The following is a 27,427-nucleotide window of genomic DNA, read 5'->3' on the forward strand; positions in this document are numbered from 1 at the left end:
ACGCCGCTGCCCTGACAGAGCTCCAGGGCCTGCAGCTCCCCTCTTCCAGCTAGCTAGCTAAATGGCCCGTGTGTGAGAGTGAGAGCGCGGTCAGCGAGCTTGTTACACCAGCAATCTCTTACCACGTTTGGTAGTCCATTAGCCCAAAAAAGGGTGACTTTGCGCGGGTATGGAGTGCTGTGGGCTGCCAGCCGTAACGGAGCTCAATCGAGCTCACAAGCAGGCCGGGTCCTGTGAAGGAAGGCAGGCCAGGCGGCGAGGCAACAACACAGGCAGCACCGGCCGCTGAACTCCGACACACAGTCGGACAAAATTTGCAATTAGTCATCCATTTTCGTAAAGCAATGCAATAGCATAGATCTGCGCGACCTAGATTCAGAAGACTACCTGATCTCAGGTCAGTTGTGTAGCCTATGTAAATGTTGGAGCGTGACCGTTCTCTTAATACACCCATGCGTGACAAAGTTACAGGTTTTGAGATGCTTACGTAAGCAACTAGCTTTGTTGAGATTCGCCCGTTTTCAGCAGCAGTTTCAAAATATGAGATTTTCAGAGTAAAGGGGTGTCAATGGGATTTTGAGCTTCTATGTATGTCCTATTTACCCACCGAACTGTCGTTATTCAACTATGACAGGGTAAAATCGGTTTTGCATTCTATCACCCCTTTAATAAATTATAACCAATATACAGCATTTGAATATGTACTAAATATGTACATTTATTTCATTAACAGAAGGAAGTGCACATCTTCTAGGTGAGAGAAGACTGTCTTGCAGTACAAGTTCTTTTAGAAAGTGACCATTATATTCTTCACTGAGCAATGCAAAATCTAAGAAGAAATCCATCATTCGTGGGGCACTCTAATCTCTGTTTTTTGTTTTTGACATCCAGTCAAAATCTACAGCCATGTCCTGTTTTTATTTCACTATCGTCACACATCCTCTTGGCTCCCACCATTTCTAAATTCTTTGTGAGTCTGATCCAATCTGTACAGTAATCTTTATTATTAATTTCTCACACTGTACTTAGTACACAATGTACTAAGTAACACATACTGGTTACAAGTGCCTATCACCTCGTGGTCATATGATGTAGCCACGCCCCCTTTTTATAACTTATGACCCGTTTCATGTAGACCCTTGTGTGAGGTATCATTGAACTCAGCAGAGAGTTCCTTATTCATTGGTGATGGTTTGGCCCGCCCCCTATGCTTAAGCTACGCCCCCTTTCATAACTGGTGTCCCGTTTAAGGTAGAGTCTTGTGTGAGGTATCATTGAACTCAGCAGGGAGTTCCCTTTTCATTGGTGACGATTTGCAGTGTCTGAGTCGCAAATGCACGGTCGCAAGGAACGCGCAAGCGCGAGGGTCCGTCGAATGCTGCTTGCAGCTTTAATTATTATTATTATTATAACAAGATGCATTTTCAACTCAGACATCCTGCCGCTAGCTCGCCCTGCTAGCTGCCAGCTGCATCATCTATTGTGTGTGACATTGATCTGGCATTGGTGAGTAGGAGTCTTGGCTGTGGCGATCTCTTACTGGTACGGTCGACAACAATCCAACAAGCGCCCGCTGGTCTGGTGGATGTCCTCTAGAGGACCGGTCATGCCTTCGCAGCAAAAAACAGTAGTTTATTTCCCCCCTCAAAAATAGGTAATTGAGCACTGTAGTGGTTATGACCATATCAGTGACTATGTAACTACATGGAAACGGACCAGATTATGTCTGTGGCTTGCACAGTGATAGCAGAGAAGGCTAGCTGTAGTCTCACGCTGAAGTCCCATGGGAATTCAGTTGTAGCAGCAAAAGGTAAACAGTAGTGTGCAGATCGGAGCGTAGTGTGTGAAGAGTGAAGATTGGAAGTGTTCACAAGGGACGAAGCTTGGAGTAAGAATAACTGTCCTCTGGAGGACATAGCCAGAACAGTGGGTGCTCGGTGGATTGTTGTCGGCCGTGGCAGGTGACGAAGGCGGGGAGAAGCAAGGATGCCAGGCGGGCCTGCTAGCCCAGCTAAGGGAACTATCACACAGATCGCCAAGCCTCCTACTCACCAACGCCAGATTGATCACACACAAAATGGATGAGCTACAACTACACACGGAACTGCTGCGTGTTGATTATCACCGAAGCCTGGCTGACTGCCAGACGGCAGCTAGCAGGGCGAGCTAGCTACTGGCAGGATGTCTGAGTTGAAAACGCATCTTGTTGTCACGTAAGGGCCCTGTTCATGTTGTACAGACATTTGAATTGTATTTTGTGTCTGTTAAGAGGCACAAGGGCACTCTTTAGATTATCTCCCCACAACTGCCGTTTTAGCCAAGTTGGAGTTCTGCATGTAGCTGCAGCAGCTCCGTGTTATTAGCACCGATTCGGCTCGTTTTTTTTCTTCTATCGACTGTACTAGCATATTTATAGCGATCAAGATTAACGTAAAATTTGGCCAGAGTTACCGTTTAACTGCGCTCGTTAAATTGGCGTCTTCTCCACATGGATGTAGCAGAAGCAAAGTATTAACAAGTATTAATGATCTAAATTTATAAATGTTTTATTTTATATTAAACTAAACTAATGATAAAATAACAAATTATAACATTACTAATAATGAGTAAACATTATAAATCATCATTTCATTGTTTGTTAACAGTAAAATACTATAAACTAAAGTTTAATTAACTATCAATTTATAATTTATTAGTGATGATTATCATAAAGTGTTAGCATCCAGTCTTGTGCCAACGCTCTGACATGCAAAAACCCTAACATTCCTGTTTATGTCCTGATAACCGTTTTCTAAACAGTTATTTATTTTAGGGAAACTCACAAACAACAACAATCAGTCTCTCATTCATTGATTTGCTCTCCGCCGATGGCTTGCATAGGAAAAAGTTAAACACAATTGAACTCTTACAGACGAGCACGACCGCAACCGTTTTAAGAGATTGCGCCCGCTTGTAGCTCCACCTGTCAAATTGCCCGTGCCCCCCTACCTGCCCACTAGCCTCTCATTGAAAATTAATTACCAGGCACATCAATTGCTTCCCTCTGAAAAAACCTTAATGGAGGCTCGTCCTGTTTTGCAGGGATACATCTGCAGCAGTGATAAGCCACTCTCCCAGCAGCAGCTACGACACATCAGTGGAGGCTCGAATTCAGAAGGAAGAAGAGGAGATTCTCATGGCCAATCGGCGCTGTCTGGACATGGAAAGCAGGTAAAGCACTTTCCACATACATGCAGCCTCCCTGAGACCTGGGCATATTAATATAAATGCATAGAGTCAAATAACAGCTTGGTAAATATTACTTTAACCTTGGAAGGTTATTATGTGAGATATATATATATATATATATATATATATTTTTTTTTATTATTTTTTATTTTTTTTCATTGATTTGTTTTCAGAAAACACGTGTGTGTGTGTGTGTGTGTGTGTGTGTGCGCGCAGAGAGAGAGAGAGAGAGAGAGATAACGGTGTTGTCTCGTGTTGGTTTGTTAACGAATTTAACATTTCCGCAGAGGTGTTAATTTCCATACAGGTTTAGTTTAGGCTTGACAGTTAATGATGTAGTAGGGGATTTGATTCATGGGGTATTTTGGCTAATGTTATTTGTTAGCAGTATACTTAATTAACCCGGGGTGAGTCTGACGAAAAGTGCTGTGTCTGCCCAGTTCCGCTCTGAGATTTTCTCGCATTGCACAGCGCTGTGAATGAATAATCTCCGAGATTACTTTATATTCTGCCTCTGGTTAGAAGTGGTGAATGTAGGCTACAGCTCACAGCAACTTAATACTATATAGTGCCTGGCTTTTGTTTGATATTTAGTATTGGCAAATGGCTTCTTGTTGAGTTTCCTCTTAGCGAAAAAATAGACACGGAAAAGCATAGCACCTTTTTTTCGCCAACCTTATTCCACACAACAGTCGCGATGTTCCTTTCAGCTATCCGCCCATGCTCCAGGAAAGTGAAGAAAAGTAAGTTTGGTATATCCAGCAATCATGTAGCTAACGTTGGAAGCAGGAAAAGAGTCAAAGGCGGTAACACCCCACCCCACCCACCGCTGTTGTAAAGCATTCTGCATGTGGCGTCTGCATGTGACGTGCAGGTTACCATCCCACCAAACATGGACAATGATGTGACTCAAAAACAGTGTCTGGTAGCCTGCCTATAAGTGGCATCACGCTCTGCCTGCCACTTGTTGTCTATAGCTGGTTGTGCTTTGCATATGTGGGATTCATAAACGTCCTTAAATTCGGGAATTGTCGTTTGTTTATTCAAAGGTGTATTGAGAGGGGGTTATAGCCGATTCTGTTGTTTGTCCTGGGACCAGTGGTCTCTGGCACGGACCAGTGGTCCCAACCACTAGGGGCGCTAGAGACACTGGTTGCGACCAGCTCCTCAGTGGTCTTCCCTGTGGTCCCTGTGGTCTGTGAAACAGCTTGAGTATTTTCTCCCCTTTCCTCTCGTTTTGGCAGCTCTGTTAGCTGGATAAATGTCAGAGATCACAATTTTTTGTCTATAAAATACACTATATCATATATATTATGAATATTATTGTTATTATTATTGATAATGGAGATCCGTGTGGTCAGGACCAGCTGGTCTCTGGCACGGACCAGTGGTCACAACCACTAGGGGCGCTAGAGACACTGGTTGCGACCAGTGGCACAGCGGTCATGCAGCTTCAAGGGCCCTAAAATGACTGGTCCTGACCACCTCCTCTGTGATCTGTTCTGTTGTTTGGACCAGTTGAGTGATCTGTGGAGTGTTTATTTTTAATACAACTTTTCACGTTTTTCAAAGTGTGAGCAGAATCGCCTAATGTGAGAAGCCATAATTGTTTGTCTATCCAATGCTATTGATCACTATTATTAATAGAAATCATAATAACAATGATTAAATTATTATTAGTCGTAGTTGTATGAGTAGTACTATCGACTATGCAGGTCCTTGTCTTCCTGACTGGTTTAAACTTTACCAATGTGTTGCATTTTAAAAGCTTGTCACATTACCCTTTATATCAAATCTTGATTTACTAAAGTCAAATACATGTAGTGGAGGAAAAAATGTAGAGTTGACTGACAAAGCAACATCAAATGAAATACAAAAATGTAAAAGTTCAATTAAAAATTCAACTTAAGTAGCCCACAGTACAGTAACAAAAGTAACAATCGAATCATCTTGACTGATCCAGCACCTGATCACCTGATCGTTCAAAGGATTTCCTCTGGATAAAATCTGGAAAACCCTCAAATCTCGCCAGGATGTCAATTGTGGCCTGCATAATAGAAAACAAGTTCATGACAACATAGGAAAAACAAAAACAAGGAAGAGGACAGATTATAAACATAAAATAATGGGTTGGAATTATATATATATATACATATACACACACATACATAAAGAGTTGCTATTATTACTATTACTATTACATTTATTTCTTCTTCTTCTTCTTCTTCTTCTTCTTCTTCTTATTATTATTATTATTATACATTTGGGGCTTATATTCAATGACATTTCAGTTAGGCTATAGTCAAAGACACACAAGATGGCTCAAATCTAAAAAGAGTCTGATCACGTAAACTGTACGTAATTCCTCAAATATATCAGATGCTATATGGGACAGAGCTCTAAGCTGGGTGAATGCGACCTCTTCTTGTGAATTTGAATTTGATTCAGTTTAAAGTTCTTCTCCGTATGCACTACAGTAAGGTTAAACTGGCCAAAATATACTCTGACATGGATGACATCTGTAAAAGATGTCAAATGGACAGAGCAGATTTACTTCACATGTTTTGGTCATGTTCCAGGTTGAGAGAGTTCTGGGCTTCAATATTTAAGGTCTTAAATGAAGCCTTTGATTTAGATCTACAACCCTACAATGGCCGTGTTTGGGGTAAAAGGGGGTGATATTGTAATGTCCAATGGGAAGGAAAGTGTTGTTGCTTTTGTCACCTTAATAACATCTACACCACCAAAAGCCTCCACATGGCTTTCTGATATTATGATGTTTCTAAAAATAGAAAAAATCAAATACTTTCTTAGAGGATTAACCAGAACATTTTACAAAAACTGGGACCCTTTACTGGCTTACTTTGAAAGACTTACTACACGTCCCTCTTAATAACTGCTAAGATTTGTAAAGCACACTGATTACACTATTTGCTATCATGAGTAATAGAAGAAAGGTGTTTTTTTATTTTTTTATTTAGCTGTCCTTTCCTCAGCACAAGGGTTTGTTGTGGGTGGGATGGGGTTAATTGAAAGAGGTCTTGTTATAATTGACATTGTAATGCTGCACTGCATATTGTATCTTCTCTAAAGCAATAAAAATACTTGTGAAAAAAAGAATGAGCATACGGCATATGATAAATATGATCACACCTGGCATCAAAATTGGAAATGGCTTCTTATATGCCAGGAACTGAATCACCATCCGTTTACTTCATTTCATTAGTTTAAAGGCAGTGGCCATGCAGCCATAGCATGATCGAAAAACCAATTGAAAATTAATCTTCAATTCTCTTCAAAAAAGAGTTAGGGTAAGTGGTCCTAATCATTGATGATGGAAGACACGGACCTGCATAGTCGATGGTACTACTCATACAACTACGACTAATAATAATAATTTAATCATTGTTATTATGATTTCTATGAATAATAGTGATCAATAGCATTGGATAGACGATTATGGCTTCTCACATAAGGTGACTCTGCTCACACTTTGAGAAACTTGAAAAGTTGTATTAAAAATAAACACTCCACAGATCACTCATCTGGTCCAAACAACTGAACAGATCACAGAGGAGGTGGTCAGGACCAGTCATTTTAGGGCCCTTGAAGCTGCATGACCGCTGTGCCACTGGTCGCAACCAGTGTCTCTAGCGCCCCTAGTGGTTGTGACCACTGGTCCGTGCCAGAGACCAGCTGGTCCTGACCACACGGATCTCCATTATCAATAATAATAACAATAATAATCATAATATATATGATATAGTGTATTTTATAGACAAAAGATTGTGATCTCTGACATTTATCCAGCTAAGAGTGCTGCCAAAACGAGAGGAAAGGGGAGAAAATACTCAAGCTGTTTCACAGACCACAGGGACCACAGGGAAGACCACTGAGGAGCTGGTCGCGACCAGTGTCTCTAGCGCCCCTAGTGGCAGTAACCACTGGTCCCTGCCAGAGACCATGGTCCTGGGACAGACCACAGAATCGTCTACAACCCCTGCTGGGTGTATTTCACATTTTAGCTGCCAAAGCTCCGCTGCTTTCTTCACCTCTCTCTGTGTCCGGTCTTGCCCTGTGCTCAGATCAGTGTTGCAGCGTGAGAGGGGGAGTGGCCAGCGGCTAGAGCGGCAAAAGCCAATGTGTGCTTCTTTTACGATATATATTTAACGATATCTTTTGCATTTCTAATCCAAACTACGTCAAACTTGGCACTGCACTTACTTGTGCCCGTAGCAAGACACCTGTCGGTTTGCGAGATATGCGCATAACACACAGACAGACGTACCTGCAATTTATAGATAGATGAATAGGTAATGGCTTGATGATAACATGTATATCTGGGTAATGATAATATGGTGATATTAATATATTATGGGGTAAAATATGTTGATTATAGGATACTATCAGCGTAATACCTTCCAAATTAGATAAAACCTTGGCATTTAAAATTGGTAATTACCATATTATAGTGCTGAAATTCATCCAATCCTTATGTCCCAATCTTTTCCCTTTTGTTTCAAGGTAATATTGTACATATGAAATAATCTTGTGACTTCTTACCTAAAACACTTCTGGTAGTTTGTGTGTAATAACCGTGGATCTGTGCTGCAAAATGCAAAACTACCTGTTCACATTTTATGTCACGTTAATATTAGATTAAACCAAACATCCAGAGGTGCAGAGATTACCTGTAAAGGCTTCTGGTAGTTTCTGTCTAGACTAATAACCATAAATCAGTGCTGCAAAATGCAATACTACCTGTTTCTATTCTATTTCATGGAATAGATCACCATGGAATAGATCACCATGAAATAAAATAGAAAAGAAAAGTCCTTGATAAAATAAAGGTATTATTATGCCTTTATTTTATCAAGCACTTTTCTTCTTTTTCATTACAATCAATTAAAGACAATAAGCAAACAGTTGTAAATTAAATTAGTAAATGTAAAGAAGCTAACATTAGCTAACTGGTACATTATTGTCCAATTTTGCTTTCAGTGTATGATGTTTATGGATGTTGTGTTTGTCTTTGAGAATGAGTAGCATTATGAGATTTGTTGTTGTTTGTTTCTCAGTCAGCTCTTACGGTGTGTTCGTGAATATGATAACTGTTACTGTCTATAAATATTGTAAATAAAATCTTTATAGACCATCAGTTTGAGAGTTGGCCATTGCTAGCTGGGGATGCTATACATTCTACTAGCCTAAAGTCAACCAGAAGCCTATCCAGGTAATCCCTGCACCTCTGGATGTTGTGTTTATTTTAAACGTACAATATGTAATTTTCTGCCGCTAGGGGTCTCTCAATCAAAATAATGGACATGGACTTTTGTTGATGTAGTGAAATAGCGTGGGATTATGGGAGTTGTAGTTGTCATTGTTTAACACAATTGCTGATTAAAATATATTTGTTCACAGATGGGTTTATCCATAACAGTTTTATCCATGTTAAGTTTAGTAACATTTATTCATGTCATTCTGTTAAAATAGCTGCAGTTTCCTCCACATAATAACATTTTATTGATTCAATTTGTATTGGTAGTTGACCAGTTAGAGAGCATGCAAACTAACATTAGCCAGCAGCTAAAACCACAATATCACAATATATTTCATGTCAGCATCACTTGTTGGGATGTTTTCAACTTGGTAGCCAAAAGGGTTTGTTGTAACGTTACTTTACACCGCTGAGAGACTTCGCGGCTGGGGCTGGCTGCCGAGTATCTTCGGGGCTGGCCGAGCCTCAGCCCTGGAGATACTTGGCACCTGAGGATACGTTGATCGTTACATCCACGGGATGGCTGGCGGGTGTTTTTCTTAATGTCAAACAGTTTTATGTTTATATTTGTTTCCGTATTTATTGTTTGTTTATTTCATATTAATGTGTAATAGGCATATTCCTTATAAGTGTTACTTACTTGGCAGTAAAGTATTTTCTGATTTGACTACCTCAGTGACTTCCACCAGGGAAATTGGACAATGCTTCATTCTGGTCCTCTCTCTTGTTCTGCATAATCCAGGATAAAGAATCTCCATGCCCAGATCATAGAGAAAGATGCTATGATCAAGGTGCTTCACCAGCGCTCCAGGAAGGAGCCCATCAAGCCTGATACGCCATCTGCTATGAGGCCCTCCAAGTCACTTATGTCTATTTCCAACACTGGCTCCAGCGGTTCAGGACTACTCTCTCACAGCCTGGGGCTCAGTAGCTCGCCCATCACCGAAGAACGCAAGGACACCAGTTGGAAGGGCAGCCTGGGTAAGAACTTACAGTCCTTACAGAGTATTTAGCATGTGTGACACTTTGAAGAACAGCAGCTGTAAGAAATGCTCCTACACCTTGACTGAAAGATTAAACATTATCTGGTTCCACCTAGGTGAGAACTGTGGATAAGCAATCACTTTTAGCTACAGTGCTACTGTGTTTGCGAGTAATAATTGCTCTCTTCTCATCCTCCAGGGGTTCTGCTGGGTTCTGAATTTCGCACAGAGTCTCTCAGGACAGAGTCAATCTCATCATCCCCCTCACCGGTGCTTTCTTCCACCCCAATGACCACAGGCCACTCAAAGACAGGCAGCAGGGACAGCTGCACACAGACTGAGAAGGGACAGAGTCAGGACACCAGCAAGCCCAGCACTCCAGCGCTGCAGAGCATGACGCTGCCCGCTCGCCTGTCCAGCCCCAGCCCAGTCTACATTCCGGACCGCATAGCAGGTCAACTTACACTCACTGTAATGAGCTGGAATATGTCTGAAGGCTCTGATCACACCCACAATATGGCTCAGTTAGAGGGTAGTATCTTGTAGCAGTCGGGCAAAAACTGTTTTCCCCAAAGTGTTGTTTGTGTCTCACAAGAGTCTTTGACCACCTCCAATGTAAGTTTAGCAGTTGATCCCAATGCTAAATAGCATCAACTAACAAATTTTCAGTATCAATCAATGTGTTGACTATTTTCTCAATTAATCACGTAGTCACTAAAATGTAAGTGAAAATGTCCACTATTCAAATGTCATGTTTGACATTTGACATCACAAGATAGTGGTGGAACCAGATCATGTTTAGTCTTTGCTTAAGTCAAAGTTTAGGAGCATCTGTTTCACAAATAAAGACCCAGAGGTCCACAATGTTTAACTGGTTATGGTGTAATAAATCAGGACAAACACATTAGAATTAAGCCCACACAACATGTATCATCATTGACATAAATGTGACACTTCATTGTGATATAAATTGTAGCTCATATGGTCCCGGCCTAACACCTAACATCTCCAAGGACATTTTTCCTGTGCTGTATAACAGATACAGGTCAACCTACATTTAGAGATTTACAAGACTTTTATGTTTTTGTCATCTCTGTGCAGATGTGCCAATTTTTCACAGCAGCACCCTGGAGCGGAGGCTCCCCGTCCAGTCCCACCCACAGCAACAAGCCCCTCCTCCAGCCCACCCAACCCAACAGGACGTGGACAACGATATGGTGGAGATCCTCATCTGACCCCATGACCTCTGGAAAAAACAAGTGATAGGAGGGCAGCTCCATCAGACAAACACAGTGACAATTATCCAGGCTAATCCTCAACCTGCAGCTCTGTCTGTGTGACCCACACTAAGAGATATATTCATACACTTATGTTTACATGTGCATTCACTTTAAGCCTATCCTGGAGTTTTTACACATTTCCTTCATTCCTTCCAGTAAAGGAATGGAGGAAATGTCGTAAAGTGGTTTTGCCACAATGACCTCGGCCAAACGACCCCCAGAAGATTTTTTCACCTGGGGGGAAAATTGGGGATGAGTGAGCGTAGAGTAGCGTGAGTAAGCGTAGTAGTGGTAGCTGACAGTTAGCTAGACTTATCGTCTTAGGTTCATGCAGTCTTCATAAAACGATGGATTGGAAAGTTTGTAAGTACACCAGAAGTTTATGAACACTTGCCTGCTCCTTCTGCTCTCTGTTGCTGCTGCTGCTGCTACCTGCAGTTAGACTCACAGCAGCAACAACAACAGCAGAGAGCAGAAGCCAGCAGGCAAGTGTTATTTACATAAACTTCTGGTGTACTTACAAACTTTCCAATCCATCGTTTTATGAGTGCATAACCTATATATACTAGTGTAGACCTTTGCAATACTGCGCATTATTAGTGGGGTCATTTAAGAGATACAAACGTGGGTCCATTAGCCCCGCGCTAAGCTATTCAGCGGCTAACGCTACTCTACGCTAACTCGCCCAATGTTAGACCCAGGTGAAAAAAGCTTCTGGGGGGGTGTTTGGCTCGAGGTCATGGTGCAAAGGACCCTAGGGTGAAATTACTCCAAACCATCACTTTAACTGAGGAAAACCCAGAAACCAGAAGCAAAAAGCAGTTTCCTAAATGCATTTGTTAATATGAAGTGGAGCTTTAACATTTTAAAGTTCATTGTCTCATATTTATTTTTTTGATGCAACTTTGTAAGACGCTTTTGGCGCTTTTTCGTTCACAGTGACGGTTAAATGGAAGTTATTAATCATGAGGTTGACATAATTTTTTTTTTAAATCTCTATGTATGCTCTTAAAAGTTGACAGTTAACATTGAGATAGAAGAAGTGGGCAAACCTTAAAGCTAAAATCGTCCTGTTTCAATACATGGAGCATACATATCACACACATATAGTTTTATTTTCAACTTTTTAAGTTGAGGTGAAGGATTTCTCTTTTTGTCACTGTTGTATGACAGCTTTGTTTAAATGCACTACTTTTTGTCCGGGGGGGGCACATTAGTTACTGCAGCACCAATGGCACAACAGCACATTTGGGAATGTTTGCGAAGCTCAGCATTTGCCATTTTCTTTCTTTCCTACGTTCAAGCAAATTATTAATGATGAAAAACACCAGGGGTCTCATTTATAAATGTGGCATAAGCACAAAACAGGGCTGAAAATGTGTGTACGCCACTTCCCACGCAAAAGTTGTGATTTATAAAAAACAAGCTTGACAGGAGAATGTGCGGTCCTCCACGCAAACTCTGACCCATGTGTACGCACATTTTGGAGATAAAATAGTGATTGGCGACGCAGATGGTGAGGTGGTGAACTGAAGTCAGACTGCAGAAAGTAAATGTGGGAATAACGATTACTCGTAATATTTTCAAGTATTGATGCCTCACGCACATTTTTTCACTCCATATCATCCACATTACCATGAAGATTAAATCCAGCAGTGTTATTTGCGCTTGTACTGAGTGATAATTGTTCCATAAATACCTCCAACTCAAATCTTAAATAAAAATTACTTGGAATACAGGAAAGCATCAAATACCCTAGCATTATATAATGGCAGAACACAGTGTAAATAACTAAATACCTGTCTTTAATACTGTGCATATATCATCAAAAGTCAAAGTCTGGAAATACAGCCATTAAGCCGTTGTGCAATCGTTACCCTTAATGTCCTCGTTATCAGTCCAAACTTTAATACTGTTTGTGACAAAACCTGCATGAAATGTGTTTGCCATTACACTTTCTTTTGTCTTCAAATTGTATATCGGGGTTGGGAATACCACTAGTTGATGCTACCAACAGGGAAGGTGTTAACAATCACAAATTGTTGTAAACATATAAATACTGCGGTGACCCCCGTGCGTAATGCTGCATGATGGCACTGCTGGCCCTGCAGGAGGACTATGCCAATGGAAGAATCAGGAGAGAAAGAGACTTCAGGGACCATGACAATGACTGGCTAATATACCGATTTAGATTCCCTAAAGCTGTGCTCTTGGATCTATGTACTGAATTGGGTCCAGTAGAGAGGGCAACGCGCTGGAACCGTGCCATCCCGGTCCAAATACAGGTACTCACCACTCTGGGGGAAACCAGCTGTTTCCAGAGGGAAATGTCAGACACCTTAGTGTTTTTTTTTTAATAAATATCATATATAATCTTCAACTTTATCACTAAGGCTTGTTTGGATATAATATATAGTTCTGTTAATATGTCTGGTATATCGAAGCTGTCCCTGAGTGCCGTAATGCCTGCCATTTTGGACGTACTATTAATAAATGTAGTCTATAGATCATGTTTCCCTACACTGTGAAGAACACACCGAAATTATAATTCAATTTGCAGCAATTCCTGAACGTCTGAGACATTTTTTGCAGTCATTTCAGTCATCATGATTCGGTATAACAACTGCCAGTGTCATTCATATACTGATCAGCATTCACAAGGTGCTTTGCATTGACTATTTATGGTTATAAATGGGCATGTACAGGGCGGGATAAGAGGCTGATCCACGTACGCACACTTGTAGGTAATCTCTGATTTATAAAGGGAACACTGCGTACACAGATTTTTTTTTGGCATACGCCATTTTGGGCTTTTGGGCATACATACACTTTTAAACTTTGTGTTTGGTGGATTATTTCTCTGTGGTAACAATGCTTTTTGGCAATAAGTCTTATACCGTTGGAAAGCCTGTTTAGTTCCCTTTCAAATGGTGCCCCATTTGTAAGGAACATGCAGCACTGAGTATGTGGGTTGCGCCCATGAAAAATTTGCCAAATCTTCTCTGCCGATGCCAAACAGCTTATTCTGCCATTGACTCGTTTGGTGTTTGGTGGACTGGATGATTGAAATTTGAAGAAACAAGACATATTGGCAATATAACAAATCATTCATTTCACAAACAGGAGCCTCAGTAGCACAGAAGAACCATACACGGCCACAACAGCCTGGCACCTCCTCCTCATGCTGGTCACCAGCCTGGTCACACACTGCTGTGGGATGGCATCCCATTCTTCAACCAGCATTTGTCGCAAGTCAGCCAACGTGGTTGTGTTGGTCACTCTGGCACGAACAGCACACCCAAGCTGATCCCACAAGTGTTCAATGGGGTTGAGGTCAGAACTGCTGGCAGGCCATTCCATCCTCTCCACTCCCACATTCTGGAGGTAGTCTCTGATAAACGCTGCCCTGTGGGGGCGAGCGTTGTCATCTTGGAGGATACAGTTCAGTCCAAGACTGTGGAGATATGGGATTGCCACTGGTTGCAGAATCTCATCTCTCAATCTCTCTGCATGGAGATTGCCTCCAATGATGACCAGCCTCGTTTTTCCAGTGAGGGAGATGCCGCCCCACACATCACGCTGCCTCCACCAAAAGGTGTTACTCTATTGGTGCAGCAATCAGCATAGCGTTCTCCGCGTCTTCACCACACTTTGACCCTGCGATCCAACTGCCATAGGTAGAATCATCCAATCCACCAAACACCAAACGAGTCAAGGGCAGAATAAGCTATTTGGCATTGGCAGATTTGGCAAATCTTTCATGAGCGCAACCCACATACTCAGGTTACTGCTCATCCCACAAATGTATGTTCCTTACAAATGGGGCACCATTTGTAAGGGAACTAAACAGGCTTTCGAACAGTATTACACAATTAATTGCCAAAAAGCATTGTTACCACAGAGAAATAATCCACCAAACACAATTTTTTTTATAAATTGCTTGCTACAAGGGTTTAGCTGTAAGAGGAAGCAGCTTGTTACTTAGACAGTCATAGAGATCTGTAAACTCCCATAGTGTTGCTGGAGGCTGGTTGGACCAAATGTATTGGCTACATTTTTGTTGCATTTATTGCACTACTTATTTTTTAAGAGTGTGTTTCTTTGCTATATTACTTTAAAATGTCTGACATTAGGTATTGTATTTATGTGTATTGATTTATAAAAAAAACTACAGTTACATTTCCAGAGCCAATGAATTAGTCAGATAGGATGTTGCCTATCTGATGTAATAGACTTGTTTTGCTCCATGTTTTGTGCAAAGTACCTAGCTTCTTAGTAGCCCTGGGCTTTTAGTGTTTGCGAACTGTTGTGGCATGTTGACTTCAGGCACACAAAGCTCCCTGAGTAAAACTGCTAAATCTGATGAGCTTTCCTTTTTTGTTATCGAATTGTCCTAACATATGTTGCCCTAAAATGTGTTCTTCTTTTATGCCTGTGCTGGAAGATGGAGTGAGCAGAGTTTGTTATATGTACTGCCATGTTATATTTATTGTATAATTACAGACATATTTACTGTAATGTGACTGGCAGTAAATATAACAGTGACATCTGCTTTAAATAGCAACAAATGTAAATTTTCCTGACAGAGATGCATTTTGGAAGAACTACAAAAAAACTGAGATTGTGTTCTATTCTGAAAAAATATCTTTAATTTGATTGGCAGAAAAGGGTTCAACAATTTCAAAAATAGGATAATTCTAGCAAACTTACTTCTTGAAGCCTTGGCCACCTAAAGTCAAAGTGCTGCATAGGTCAGTAAGCATGCACAGTCCTCACAAGTGATTTCGAAACATCATGCAGGTTGCACTAGATCCAAACAGGCTAAGGGCTGATTATGAGTATCATGAAGAACATTCTTTTGTTTTTAGAAACATGGTGCCCACTACATGACTGTGTTGGGCCTTAGCCACAAGAGGGGAGTGAGAGTCTGACAGTATGGTTGGCTGCCTCCATGACCCCACTGGTTGTGGTCAATCTAATAGCAGAGGCTCTTAAAGTCTTTGAGCATTTCACTTTGCATGCTTAAAGAAGAAGATGGACGGGATTTATCTTTTACTCTGATGCACATCATGTCATAAAATTGCACATATGCACACTGTATTGTGAATATTTAAAATTGCAGGCATTTGTATTACCATACCATCCATCTGACTTGTTACTCAAATCAAACAATGAAAAGTATTTGCAGACACCATTTAACTGACTTAAGGTTTGATTTGAATTCATCGGTTTGGATGTGAACATGAAATGTATGCAACAGTCGACTAATTCTGCTAATTAAGTATCATTTTGACAAGTTATCAGACTAGGACACTTTTGCATTACTTAAAGTGCTCATATTATGCTTTTTTGCTTTTTCCCTTTCCTTTATTGTGTTATATATCTTCTTGTGTGCATGTTATAGGTTTACAAAGTGAAAAAGCCCTAAGTCCACCCCAAAGAGACTTACCATCTCCAACAGAAAACACTGTTCACAAACCGCTCTAAACTGCTCTGTTGTAGTCCAGCCTTTACTTGCGTCACTTTGTAACACACGTTATAATGCTCGCCTAGCTGCTAGCGTGGCATGCCCTCATACTCTGCTTCTGACTGGTACTGTGCATGTGCGACTCCCAACAAAGATGGAACAGAAGTGAGATGCCTCACTCTAGCTAAAACAGAGAGCTCAAAACAAAGAGTGAAAAGAGGAGCTGCACAATGTGCAGTACAACAAAAATATGGTGTTTTTTGAAAATTAAACCATGTAAACCTATTCTGGTACAACCTCAAAATACAATTATGAACTTGAAAATGAGCATAATATGAGCACTTTAACACTATGCATAGTAAATGACTGTGAATGTCGTCCATTAGATTTCAGACGTAGCCTCTCAGATCGACATATCATGCTTTTGACCAAAGGTAATACAATGGATTAATACTCATCCCTGTTGTTAAAAAGGCATCACATAAAATCAGGTGAAATAAACTTCAAGAGGGGTGAAGTCATTCCTCCAGTTTCAAGAATTTGGTTGAAAATAAGTGACAATATTTTGAGACTCAATTATTTCAAGACCGCCAGTCATGCTTTTTCAGAAATTGAATTAAGTGAGTGAACTCATGGAGTGATATGGTGGTGACAGGTGTTGTTGGTTTTAAATCAAGCCACCATTCCAGAATAATTGGGCTTTGCAAAATCGGATGCTTTTGTTTTGCTTTTGTTGTTAAATATAAAATTTCCAGCAAGGTTAATATAACTATATTAACCTTAATCTATAATCTATAAGAGGTCCACTGGCCACAATTTTTGGACCAAAGAAGCTAAGTCAACTAATTTGTTATTGCAGAGGGTCATTAGTCATTAGGCATATGTCACTAAAGGACTGTGGGACTAAATAAGGAATGCACTGATATGCTGTAACTGCATATACCTGACATGTTATATAGGAATAAGGACTTGGACCACTACTTAAACTCATCAGCCAAAATGAATGGTGTTTTTCTCCACTACATCAATCTATAATCCTTGTGTGTGAAATAATTTGAAAATCAAGTTGCTTTGCTTCCTAGCACAGATATGCATCCTTTGGTATGACTGAAACTGCCAACACATTTTTAGTACACTATTGCTTTTGAGTCCAATCCCATATGGTTGATGGATCCTTAAATGTGAAAAGCACAAGGCTAATCTATTGATTAGCCTTGTGCTTTCAATAGTGTCCACAAATTTTTGCCATCATCAGCACATTGTAAAGTATCCTTTATGCTGGTACTGTAGACCGTGGACCTTGTTGAAACTGTAATGCATCAGGTGGGATCGCTGCAGGTTTCTGATGGTAGACCTCAACCTCCACAAAGTCATTGGATTTTGGTCAGGGTTTAAATGGGTTTCATATGCCCAGTACCATATGAACCAAGTAAAAACACTAAAATGTAGCTGCAAAAAGTAATTTACGTATCTGTTGTTGGCATTCCCAGCCTTGAAACACAATTCATAGAATGACGGATATTTTGAGGAGGAGCCTTCATTCATCACACCAGAACATTTCAAGATACAAAGATCTTTTCTTAGCTGGTTGAGAAGGGGAAATGCCAAATACCATAAGATGTGCAATTGGAATCAATTAAACTCTGTGTTCTTTGTCAATCAAAACACGATCTTGTTTAAAGTTTGGATTTCAATATCTAGCCTTACAACTACAGTGTAGAGCTCTGAGAAAGGGGGCAGTGGTGGCCTAAAGGTTAGAGAAGCGAGCTTGTGACCGGGAGGTCGTCGGTTCAAACCACAGACTGACAGGATAAAATGGGGTGGGGAAAGTGAAAGAACAGCGCTTTGTCCCTCCCTCATTACCACCACTGAGGTGCCTTTGAGCAAGGCCCTTAACCTCCAACCGCTCCAGTGGAGCTGCTCAGTGGCTAGCAGATCAGACTGTGGTTGTACTGGGCAGCTTCCAGGTATGAATGTGGAACTGTGTGAATGTGACAGGTCGTTGTTGCAAATGAGAAGTTGTTCTCAATCGACTTACCTGGATAAAATAAAGGTTAAATAAAAAAAAAAAAAAGAAAGATCACAAAATGAGCTGGAAAATATCTGTGATCAGACCAACTGTAGGTCTCTAAATTGAGAGAGGACTAACAAAACAAGCATAGATATAAAATCCAAACATTTAATACGTTGGAACCAGTGAATACTTGGCTTTTATCAAGTAGGTGGTTGACACAGTTTCAGCTCTACTACATTGTGTTTCCATAAGGCACTTATGGTACTTAAAATTCTTGTAGTTAAGGATTGTTTTCGTACTGGCACTTAAATGAACTGCTTTATGAAATATTGCCAATATGCACTGTTGCTGGTGATGCCTCTGTCTCTGCCAGATTAGTTTTTTAAACCATCTACTAAAAAGTTTGAACAGAAACATTTTGTAACTGACAGATATGCGCTTTCATCGTCCCACCTGAAGGCTCAACACAGGCCTCAGCTCTGCACCAAAGCAGAATAAAACTTTGAAGCCATTTCCGACACTTTTTTGCAGTTACTGCTTTAAAAAATACAAATCGTGTTACAAGTGCTTCTACAACTGCCGCAACATAGATGACTAGTGTCATGTGGACATATACAACATTTGTAGTTCAGTCTCATTTGTCTTTATCAGGCAATTGTCATAAAGTGTTTCTGTACTGGCACTTTTCATTCACAATTGTCATTCACTGAAAATTCCTGGATGTACAAAATTCCTGGATGTACAATATTCCTGGATGTACAAAAACAGTTTTCCCATAATGTTACAAATACCTGGCAAAGAAAAACTGAATTCAAACTGTTATTCCAACTTGCTGAAAATATAAAATTGAAGCAGTTTACTGAAGCAATTTTAATAACTGTAAAAATGTCAATGTTTAATGAATGTGTTTCCAGTCTGTTCATACACATGCTGCTTAATGTTGTCATCAATTCACGTAAAAGCAATTTTCTGATTAATCATTTGTTCTTTTTCAAAGTTCATCTCATATAGTTTCTTGTATGAAGTCATTTATTTTTCTTTCTGTATATCTTTTCTGACAAACTCCCAAATAACCAAATGTATTTTCATAATTAAATGAATGCTAAGATGTAAAGGTTGTTCCTGGAGTTAAGTGCTCATAAGTCACCAATTCCTGTTTCTGCCAATGAGAAGTAAGTTTGTCCCAAAGCTTGCTGCTGTATTTGTACCAGGGCTTCTCAAAGACAAAGATCTGTATCCGGACCAAACAGCAAATCAATCCGGACCCAGCCCATACCTTGTATTATGAATACAATATATTTTAATACATTTCCCATTGATCAGTACATTGTTAGTGTTGTTGTAGTGGTGTTATGGATTGTAGATGATTCATGATCCGGCACGGATTAATTGTGAAGTTTAACCATCAAAGTGTTAAATAAAGTTTTACTACCACTGTTACGTTAACGGGCTGCAGCAGAGCTTTAGTGAAGACAATGAGACTATGATGCCTCTGCAGCTTGTTCAAGTCACACAAAGTCAGGGCAATGTCGATAGTCGTTGCACTTTAAAACTCCACGCAGACAATGTTTACTGCAATATAATATAATGGCAAGAAGACTGACTGGAGGTTGTAGGGACAGGTTTGGGAGTGGAGAGGGAGGTAGGGTTATATTTTGTGTGGTGTGTAAAATGTTCTAAATAAAAAAATTAAAATTAAACAGGATACATAAGTTTGGACTTTACAACTGAAATAAAATTATTACACTGACAAAAGTAGGCTACCAAAGGAAGGTATCTTGGGTACTCCAGGTCTCGTTTTCTGTATCGTTATCATTATCCGTAAAAATGTTGACGTTGACAACTTAAAAGTGGCTAATGGTCAGCCACTTTGGTACATAGGCATATGCCAATCCCCTGGCGGCACATACTACTCACTACAGTGGCATTTGCTGGTGGCTGAGGGCATATGCCACTGTGACAGCCGCATAAACCGATCCCCTGGCGGCACTGGCCGCTCACTACAACGACCTGTGCCGGTTGTGTTCCACCGGCTAACCGTTTACGTGGTAACATTAGGCAATGGTCAGTGACAAACAGTTAAGTAATTTCATATACCCTTGCAGATGTACCCAAAGTATTAGAGCTAACATGGCTATTGTTAGCCTCGCTACAGTAGTGGCTTATTCCCACAGACTGCTTAATGTTATGCGAACCGTTTAACGTTAACGTTACTCATTCAAACTGGCCTTATGGTGAATAACTTGTGGTAAATAACGTTATGCCATACTTGTTCAAAAATACTTCTTTTGTTCAAAAGTATCACTCATGTCATATCCCAGCAACAGAATGGACACTGAAGAGAGAGACACGTATAACATTACGTGCCTTTTACTTGGTTTATTTATATAATGAAATAAAAATATGTATAATTATACAGTCTACGGTGGCGGTATAAGGCATAACGCTTCCCCTGGCCGTACATGCCACACACTACAGCGGCATTTGATGGCATATGCCACTGAGTACAGTGGCATAAACCGATGCCTGGTGGCACTGTCCGCTCACTAGGCACACCAGCCATGGTGGCTGATGGCATATGCCACTGTGGTACGTTAATACATCCATGGAATAAGCCACTACGGTAATGAAGCCAAAAATTGTCATATATATGAAATTACTTAACTGTTTGACCGTTGCCTAACGTTGCCACGTCCACCTGCCGTTAAATGGTGTGCCGGTGGAACACAACTGGCACAGGTCGGTGTAGTGAGCGGCATGTGCCGCCAGGGGATCGGCATATGCCTATGTACCACAGTGGCTGACCATCAGCCACTTTTTGATCTTGCGTCACTCTTCAAAAGATATAAGTGAGTTGATTAAATGTTATTTTGTTATCGCCAATTGTTACGGACGTTTGACCTTCAATGTGGAACTTTGAGTAATACGTTTGAAAACTCCTGTTTTTTACCCTACATAATGAAGGGTGCTTTATTTAGCTTAATTCAGCTCTCATGGAAATCAAATCAATGACCAATGATGCTTTTATGTTCTCCAGACTTCACTACTGTAACCTACTCCTTTCTGCATCAACCAAAAGTCACTCTCTCGCCTCCATTTAGTTCAGAACACAGCAGGTTTCTTATTGAATTTTTTTTTTATGATATGTTTTCATTTTTTTTCATTTAAACAACAAAAACAGAACAGACAAACACACTTGAACAAGAACAACCACCCTCTCCCACCCCCCACCCTCCGCGGTCTCGAGGAAAAGAAAGAAAACAAACAAACAAATAAACAAAAACAGAATCATACCTTGCCTAGTTGCCCTCCTCTACTTCTTCTGATGCTGTGGTCATTAGGACTGATACTTGTGCTGCTGCACCTTTCCATAGGTCTATAGTCGATGACTTGGCTTTGGTAATCCTTTCTGTAGAGAGCTCAAGCATAACTATGTCCAGAAAATACGGCAACCACTGTTTTATACATAGTGAGTTGGGGGGGTGGGGAGCCAGCGCTGAGCTATCATTTTCTTGGTCGCAGATGTAATTTAGAGTCGTCATTAAGTAACAAAACAATTGGGTCAGCAGGAATTCAACATCCTATCACATCAGATATTACTGATGTTGTTTTATTCCAAAACTTATGCACCTTCACACTCCCAGACCATGTGCAGGAAAGTTCCAGTTTGTTCAGGTTGGCAGAACGTGCAATAGGGAGTAGGAATGCCTTTGGAGACGTATCTCTTCTGAGGAGTATTTTATATATATAGTATATATATATACTATATATATATATATAGTATAGTATAGTATTTTAGCCTAGGTTGTTTTAAATATACTGCTGGATTATGGCATCAAGTTTCTTCCAAGGTTATTATAGTTTTGTGTAACCCTGGTTAGTTTTATGGTACTGTAATTTACAGAACCCTTTGAATGCATGTCGTTCTCGTCTGGTAGCGGAACTCCTGAGCTTACCTGAATGCATCACCAGCTCTCGGTGTGTGAGAAGGTAAAAAAGAACCTTGTGTAGCCGCGGAGCAGATGGTGTCCTCGTTCGGCGACCCACAGATGATATTTTGTGGATATTATGATATGGCGGTCGTTAGGAGGTGAGTGTGAGGAGATATTTGCGTGGTGGGGGTGCGGTCGATCACGGGAGCGACTCCGACGGCGTGTTTCCTTGAGCTTTTCTGAACTATTCTGGCTGGTTTTTTTGAGGGACGAGTTCTCCTATTCAACTGTGACCTGTATCACCGCCATTGCCACGTGGGGGCTCTTGGTTCAACTACGGCCTGTATCACCGCCATTGCCACGTGGAGGCTCTTGATTCAACTGCAACCTGTATCACCTGCTATGCTGCATGGAGGCTCTTGGTTCATCGGGACCGCAGTGTGGTAGGACAAGGCTCAGTCCTGAGGAGTGACATTTTAGTTGGAATCTATTCTTTTTTCTTTTTTTTCTGAGATCTCAGTATTTTTGGGGGTTTATTTTAATTTTAATTTTACTTTTTGTTTTTTGTTAAAACCAAACTGACAAAGGAAAGAAAACTGTCTCCTCCTGTTCAACAGCATTCCAACTATTGTTATTCGGTTCTTTATATACTTCTTCTTCTTCTTATTGGGGGAATGCTGTTCTACAGCATTCCACCTATTGTTATCCTGTTCTTTATTTTTTGGGGAATGCTGTTCTACAGCATTCCACCTATTGTTATTATGTTCTTTATTAGTGGGAATGCTGTTCTACAGCATTCCAACTATTGTTGTTCCTGTCAGCCATTTTGTTTATTATTGGGGGAATGCTGTTCTACAGCATTCCACCTATTGTTATCCTGTTCTTTATTGGGGGAATGCTGTTCTACAGCATTCCACCTATTGTTATTCGTTTTTTTATTGGGGGAATGCTGTTCTACAGCATTCCACCTATTGTTATTCGTTTTTTTATTAGTGGGAATGCTGTTCAACAGCATTCCAACTATTGTTATCCTGTTCTTTATTGGGGGAATGCTGTTCTACAGCATTCCAACTATTGTTATTCGTTTTTTTATTATTGGGGGAATGCTGTTTTACAGCATTCCACCTATTGTTATTTGTTTTTTTATTGGGGGAATGCTGTTCTACAGCATTCCACCTATTGTTATTCGTTTTTTTATTGGGGGAATGCTGTTTTACAGCATTCCACCTATTGTTATTCGTTTTTTTATTATTCTTAGTTTTATTCCGTACGTTTTTTGGCTCTCCGTAACTTCTGCATACTTTCACCTATTTAAACCATTCCACTTTTCAAATGTTCAGCTCTTTCAGCTAATGATGGGACTTCTTCAACTTTTTTTCTACTATTTCTACTTTTTAAAATATTCAGCTTTTTAACACTTTTTTTTAACATTAAAGTCAACTAGAAAATGCATTTCCTGCGGAAAATGCGTGGGAATGCTGAATAGCTGAATTGCTAAAGCTAAACTGGTCGAATAGCTTAAATCCGTAAGAAGAAGTTGAAATAGTGAAAATAGTTGAAAAAGCGGAAATCCGTTTAATAAGTATGAATTTCATTAAAAAGTTAAAAGTTTATGCTAAACTGAACTGTTTGCTGTAAAGGTTGCATCAATCTAGCTGAGCTGAGATGTGAAATATATTAGGTGAAAAGAATGGGGCTGAACAAGAAGAAAGAGAGGAAAGAGAGAGGGAGAGAAAGAGAGAAGAAAGGAGAGAAGAGACGAGAAGAGAGAAGAGAGAGGAGAGAAAGAGAATAAAGAGAGGAGAGAGAGAGGAAAGAGAGGAGAGGAAAAGAAAGATAGCAACTTTGACTAAAATAGACTAAAAAGGCTGAAAGTTTAAAGACTTTGTATTATTATCAGCCATATCCATTGCGTAGAACAAACAAACATGACCCTAAAGAGCTGAGAGGTGGATATATTGCCTGAAAAGAAACAGGCTATATACATGGATGAAATCACAAATGACCCTGGAGGGAGAGACAGAAGAAGGAAGGAGGGAGGCATAGAGAAAGAGAGGGAGACAAGAGGGAGGGATACAGACAGAGGGAGGGAGGGAGACACAGACAGATAGGAGACAGACAGACAGACAGACAGACAGACAGACAGACAGAAGTGGAACGCAAATGATATAGACTGATGATCATAGTTAGTCTAGTTAGTTGACTCCTACAGCAAGCCTGGAGTAATCAGTAGACTGTCTGTGAAAGGGTTGTCATGGTTACTAAGGGCCTGGGCAATGTTTATAAACATCTCTTTGATCTGATAACGATAGCACCTGGTCTTAATATGTCTCCTGTAGTACACGCCAGCACTTCAAACACTGAGAGCAGAAGAAATATTTTCATTATTATCAGATATATACTGCATAGAACAAAAAAACATCAATCTAGCTGAGATGAGATGTGAAATATATTAGGTGAAAAGAATGGGGCTGAACAAGAAGAAAGAGAAAAAAAAAAAAAGGGAGAGAAAGAGAGAAAAAAAAGAAAAAGGAGAGCAGAAGAGAAGAGATGAGAAGAGAGAAGAGTGTGTTGTGTGTTACGACAAGCCGGTGTGTCTGTTGTGTGTGTGTGTGGGAGTGTGTTTGTGTGTGTGTGTGTGGGGAGTGTGTGTGTGTTTTTGAGTAGTGTGTGTGTGTGTGTGTGTGTGTGTTTGTGTGTGTGTTTGCATGTGTGTCTGTCTTTGTGTGTGTGTTTTGTGTGTGTGTGTGTGTCTGTGTGTGTGTATATGTGTGTGTGTGTGTTTGCGTGTGTGCATGTGTGTGTTTGCAAAATAAAACATGAATAGCTGAATTGCTAAAGCTAAACTGGATGAATAGCTTAAAACCGTAAAAATAAGTTGAAGTAGTGAGAGTAGTTGAAAAGTCAAATAACACCTTAACCAGGGACACACTGATTGATATGCCACAGTGGGATTTGAACCCCAGGCCCCCCACACCCTCGCCATGTGCCATAACCACTGCGCCATCTTCAGAACAGACAAACATTGTTCCTTTAGTATTTATAAAGCATCTCTTTGATCATTAATCCCCCACACCTGATTAGTGAGAGACAGTGTGAGAGAACCGTTTAAACAATCCTTAATAAATCCACAAAGTACATGCTACTCGAAACAGCGACTTGACCGTTAGAGACACAAGGCCTTTGTGAACGTATCGGTATAAATTTTATATGGATAAACATAAAAATGTGGGCATGTCAGCGATTTAAAAGTGGTTCGTTCTGCTCCGGCTGGAAAATATGGACGCCTTTCATCATTGGAGCCGGATGGACAGAAATTTGTTGATCTCGTCATTTGGAAGCTCGCTAGCCAAAAGTATGAGACGTATCGCATGACTGAGCAGATTTTCTGAAACTAGACAAAAACTACTACGTTTTGATGTATAAATTGTTTATGACAAGTAGATATTGTGGGCGTGAGAGCAGTTTACAGACAAGGAACTAAGATAATTTTTTTGAAAGCTTCACCCTCTAGCTGTGATGTCATCCACGGCAAAGCGGCAATACACCCCTGTTTAATCGATAAAATTTCCTGAAATAATCACTAAACTTAAACAGATTTTTCACAAAAACTGTAAAGATATCAAAACACTGAGCACACCGAATACCTGAATATTTTGTGAACAGTTTAAAGTTTGAATCACGTCTGTAGGTGGAAGAATGTAGGAGGAGATACATTTTGAAGCAGAAGAGGATTTGAATGCTTTGAAGCATGCTCTCATTGACTTCAATGTTAAAAAAAGTGATAAAAAGCTGAATATTTTAAAAAGTATAAATAGTAGAAAAAAAGTTGAAGAAGTCCCATCATTAGCTGAAAGAGATGAATATTTGAAAAGTTGAATGGTTTAAATAGCTGAAAGTATGCAGAAGTTACAGAGAGCCAAAAAACGTACGGAATAATAAAATTAACTAGAAAATGCATTTCCTGCGGAAAATGCGTGGGAATGCTGAATAGCTGAATTGCTAAAGCTAACTGGTTGAATAGCTGAAATCTGTAAGAAGAAGTTGAAATAGTGAGAATAGTTGAAAAAGTGGAAATCGTTAAAAAGTTAGCTTTAAAAGCTGAAAAATGACAAAATATGTAGAACTTTGTGGAGTCTTTAGCTGAAGCTGAAGAACAGTTGAAAAAGTGGAAATTGGTTCAATAAGTTAAAGAAAGTAAGAGAGGGAGGGAGGAGAGAGGAGGGAGGGAGAAAGAGAAAGAGAACAGGGAGAGAGGGAGGGAGAAAGGGGGATGAGAGAGAGGAGAGAGAGAAAAAGAGAGAGAGAGACAGAGAGAGAGAAGATGGAGGAGAAGGAGGGATGGAGAGAGGACAGAGAGGAGAGGGGAGGGAGAAGGAGGGATGGAGAGAGAGGGACAGAGAGAAAAAGAGAGAGAAACAGGGAGAGAAAGAGACAAACAGAGATAGAGAGGGAGGGAGAAGTGGGATGTAGAAAGAAGGGAGAGAGAGAAATCTGTAAGAAGAGTTTGAAATAGTGAGAATAGTTGAAAAAGTGGAAATCGTTAAAAGTTGGCTTTAAAGCTGAAAAATGACAAAATATGTAGAACATTGGAGTCTTTAGCTGAAGCTGAAGAATAGTTGAAAAAGGAAATGGTGGTTTAATAAGTTAAAGAAATAGAGAGGGAGGGAGGAGGGATAGAAAGAAGAGAAAGAAAGAGACAGGGGAGAGAGAGAGGGAGGAGAAGCGGGATGAGAGAGAAGGAGAGAGAGGGAGAAAAAGAAAGAGACAGGGAGAGGGAGGGAGAAGGCGGGGATGAGAGAAGGAGAAGAGAGAAAAGAAAGAGAGAGAAAAAGAGAAAAGAGAGAGGCAGAGAGAGAGGGAGGGAGAAGGAGGGATGGAGAGAGGACAGAGAGAGAAAAGAGAGAGAAACAGGGAGAGAGAAAAAGAAAGAAAGACAAACAGAGAGAGAGAGGGAGGGGGAGAAGGCGGGATGGAGAAAGGAGAGAGAAATCTGTAAGAAGAAGTTGAAATAGTGAGAATAGTTGAAAAAAGTGGAAATCGTTAAAGTTGGCTTTAAAAGCTGAAAAATGACAAAATATGTAGAACATTGTGGAGTCTTTAGCTGAAGCTGAAGAATGAAGTTAAGTGGGAGTGGTTCAATAAGTTAAAGAAAGTAGAGGGAGGGAGGGAGGGATGGAAGGAGAGAGAAAAAGAGAGAGACAGGGGGGAGAGGGGGAGGAGGGAGAGGGATGAGGAGGGGGAG

The 27,427-nt window shown here is 40.4% G+C and overlaps 1 protein-coding gene across 8 annotated transcripts in view; it reads left to right on the plus strand.

Moving 5' to 3' along the window:
• Nucleotides 1–10,948, plus strand: part of amot (angiomotin) — a 139,973-nt gene extending 129,025 nt beyond the window's left edge. For 7 of the 8 annotated variants that reach the window (XM_039826463.1, XM_039826462.1, XM_039826469.1 and 4 more), the window contains 4 exons: nt 3,082–3,210; nt 9,249–9,487; nt 9,689–9,943; nt 10,591–10,724. In XM_039826463.1, the coding sequence (XP_039682397.1) occupies nt 3,082–3,210; nt 9,249–9,487; nt 9,689–9,943; nt 10,591–10,724 (757 nt within the window). Of the gene's footprint in view, nt 1–3,081; nt 3,211–9,248; nt 9,488–9,688; nt 9,944–10,590 lie in introns of all 8 variants that reach the window. The other variant, XM_039826466.1, reaches the window with a different exon arrangement.
• The last annotated feature ends 16,479 nt before the right edge of the window (nt 10,949–27,427 follow it).

The sequence above is a fragment of the Perca fluviatilis genome, chromosome 16, assembly GCF_010015445.1.
Source record: "Perca fluviatilis chromosome 16, GENO_Pfluv_1.0, whole genome shotgun sequence".
Classification (NCBI taxonomy): domain Eukaryota; kingdom Metazoa; phylum Chordata; class Actinopteri; order Perciformes; family Percidae; genus Perca; species Perca fluviatilis.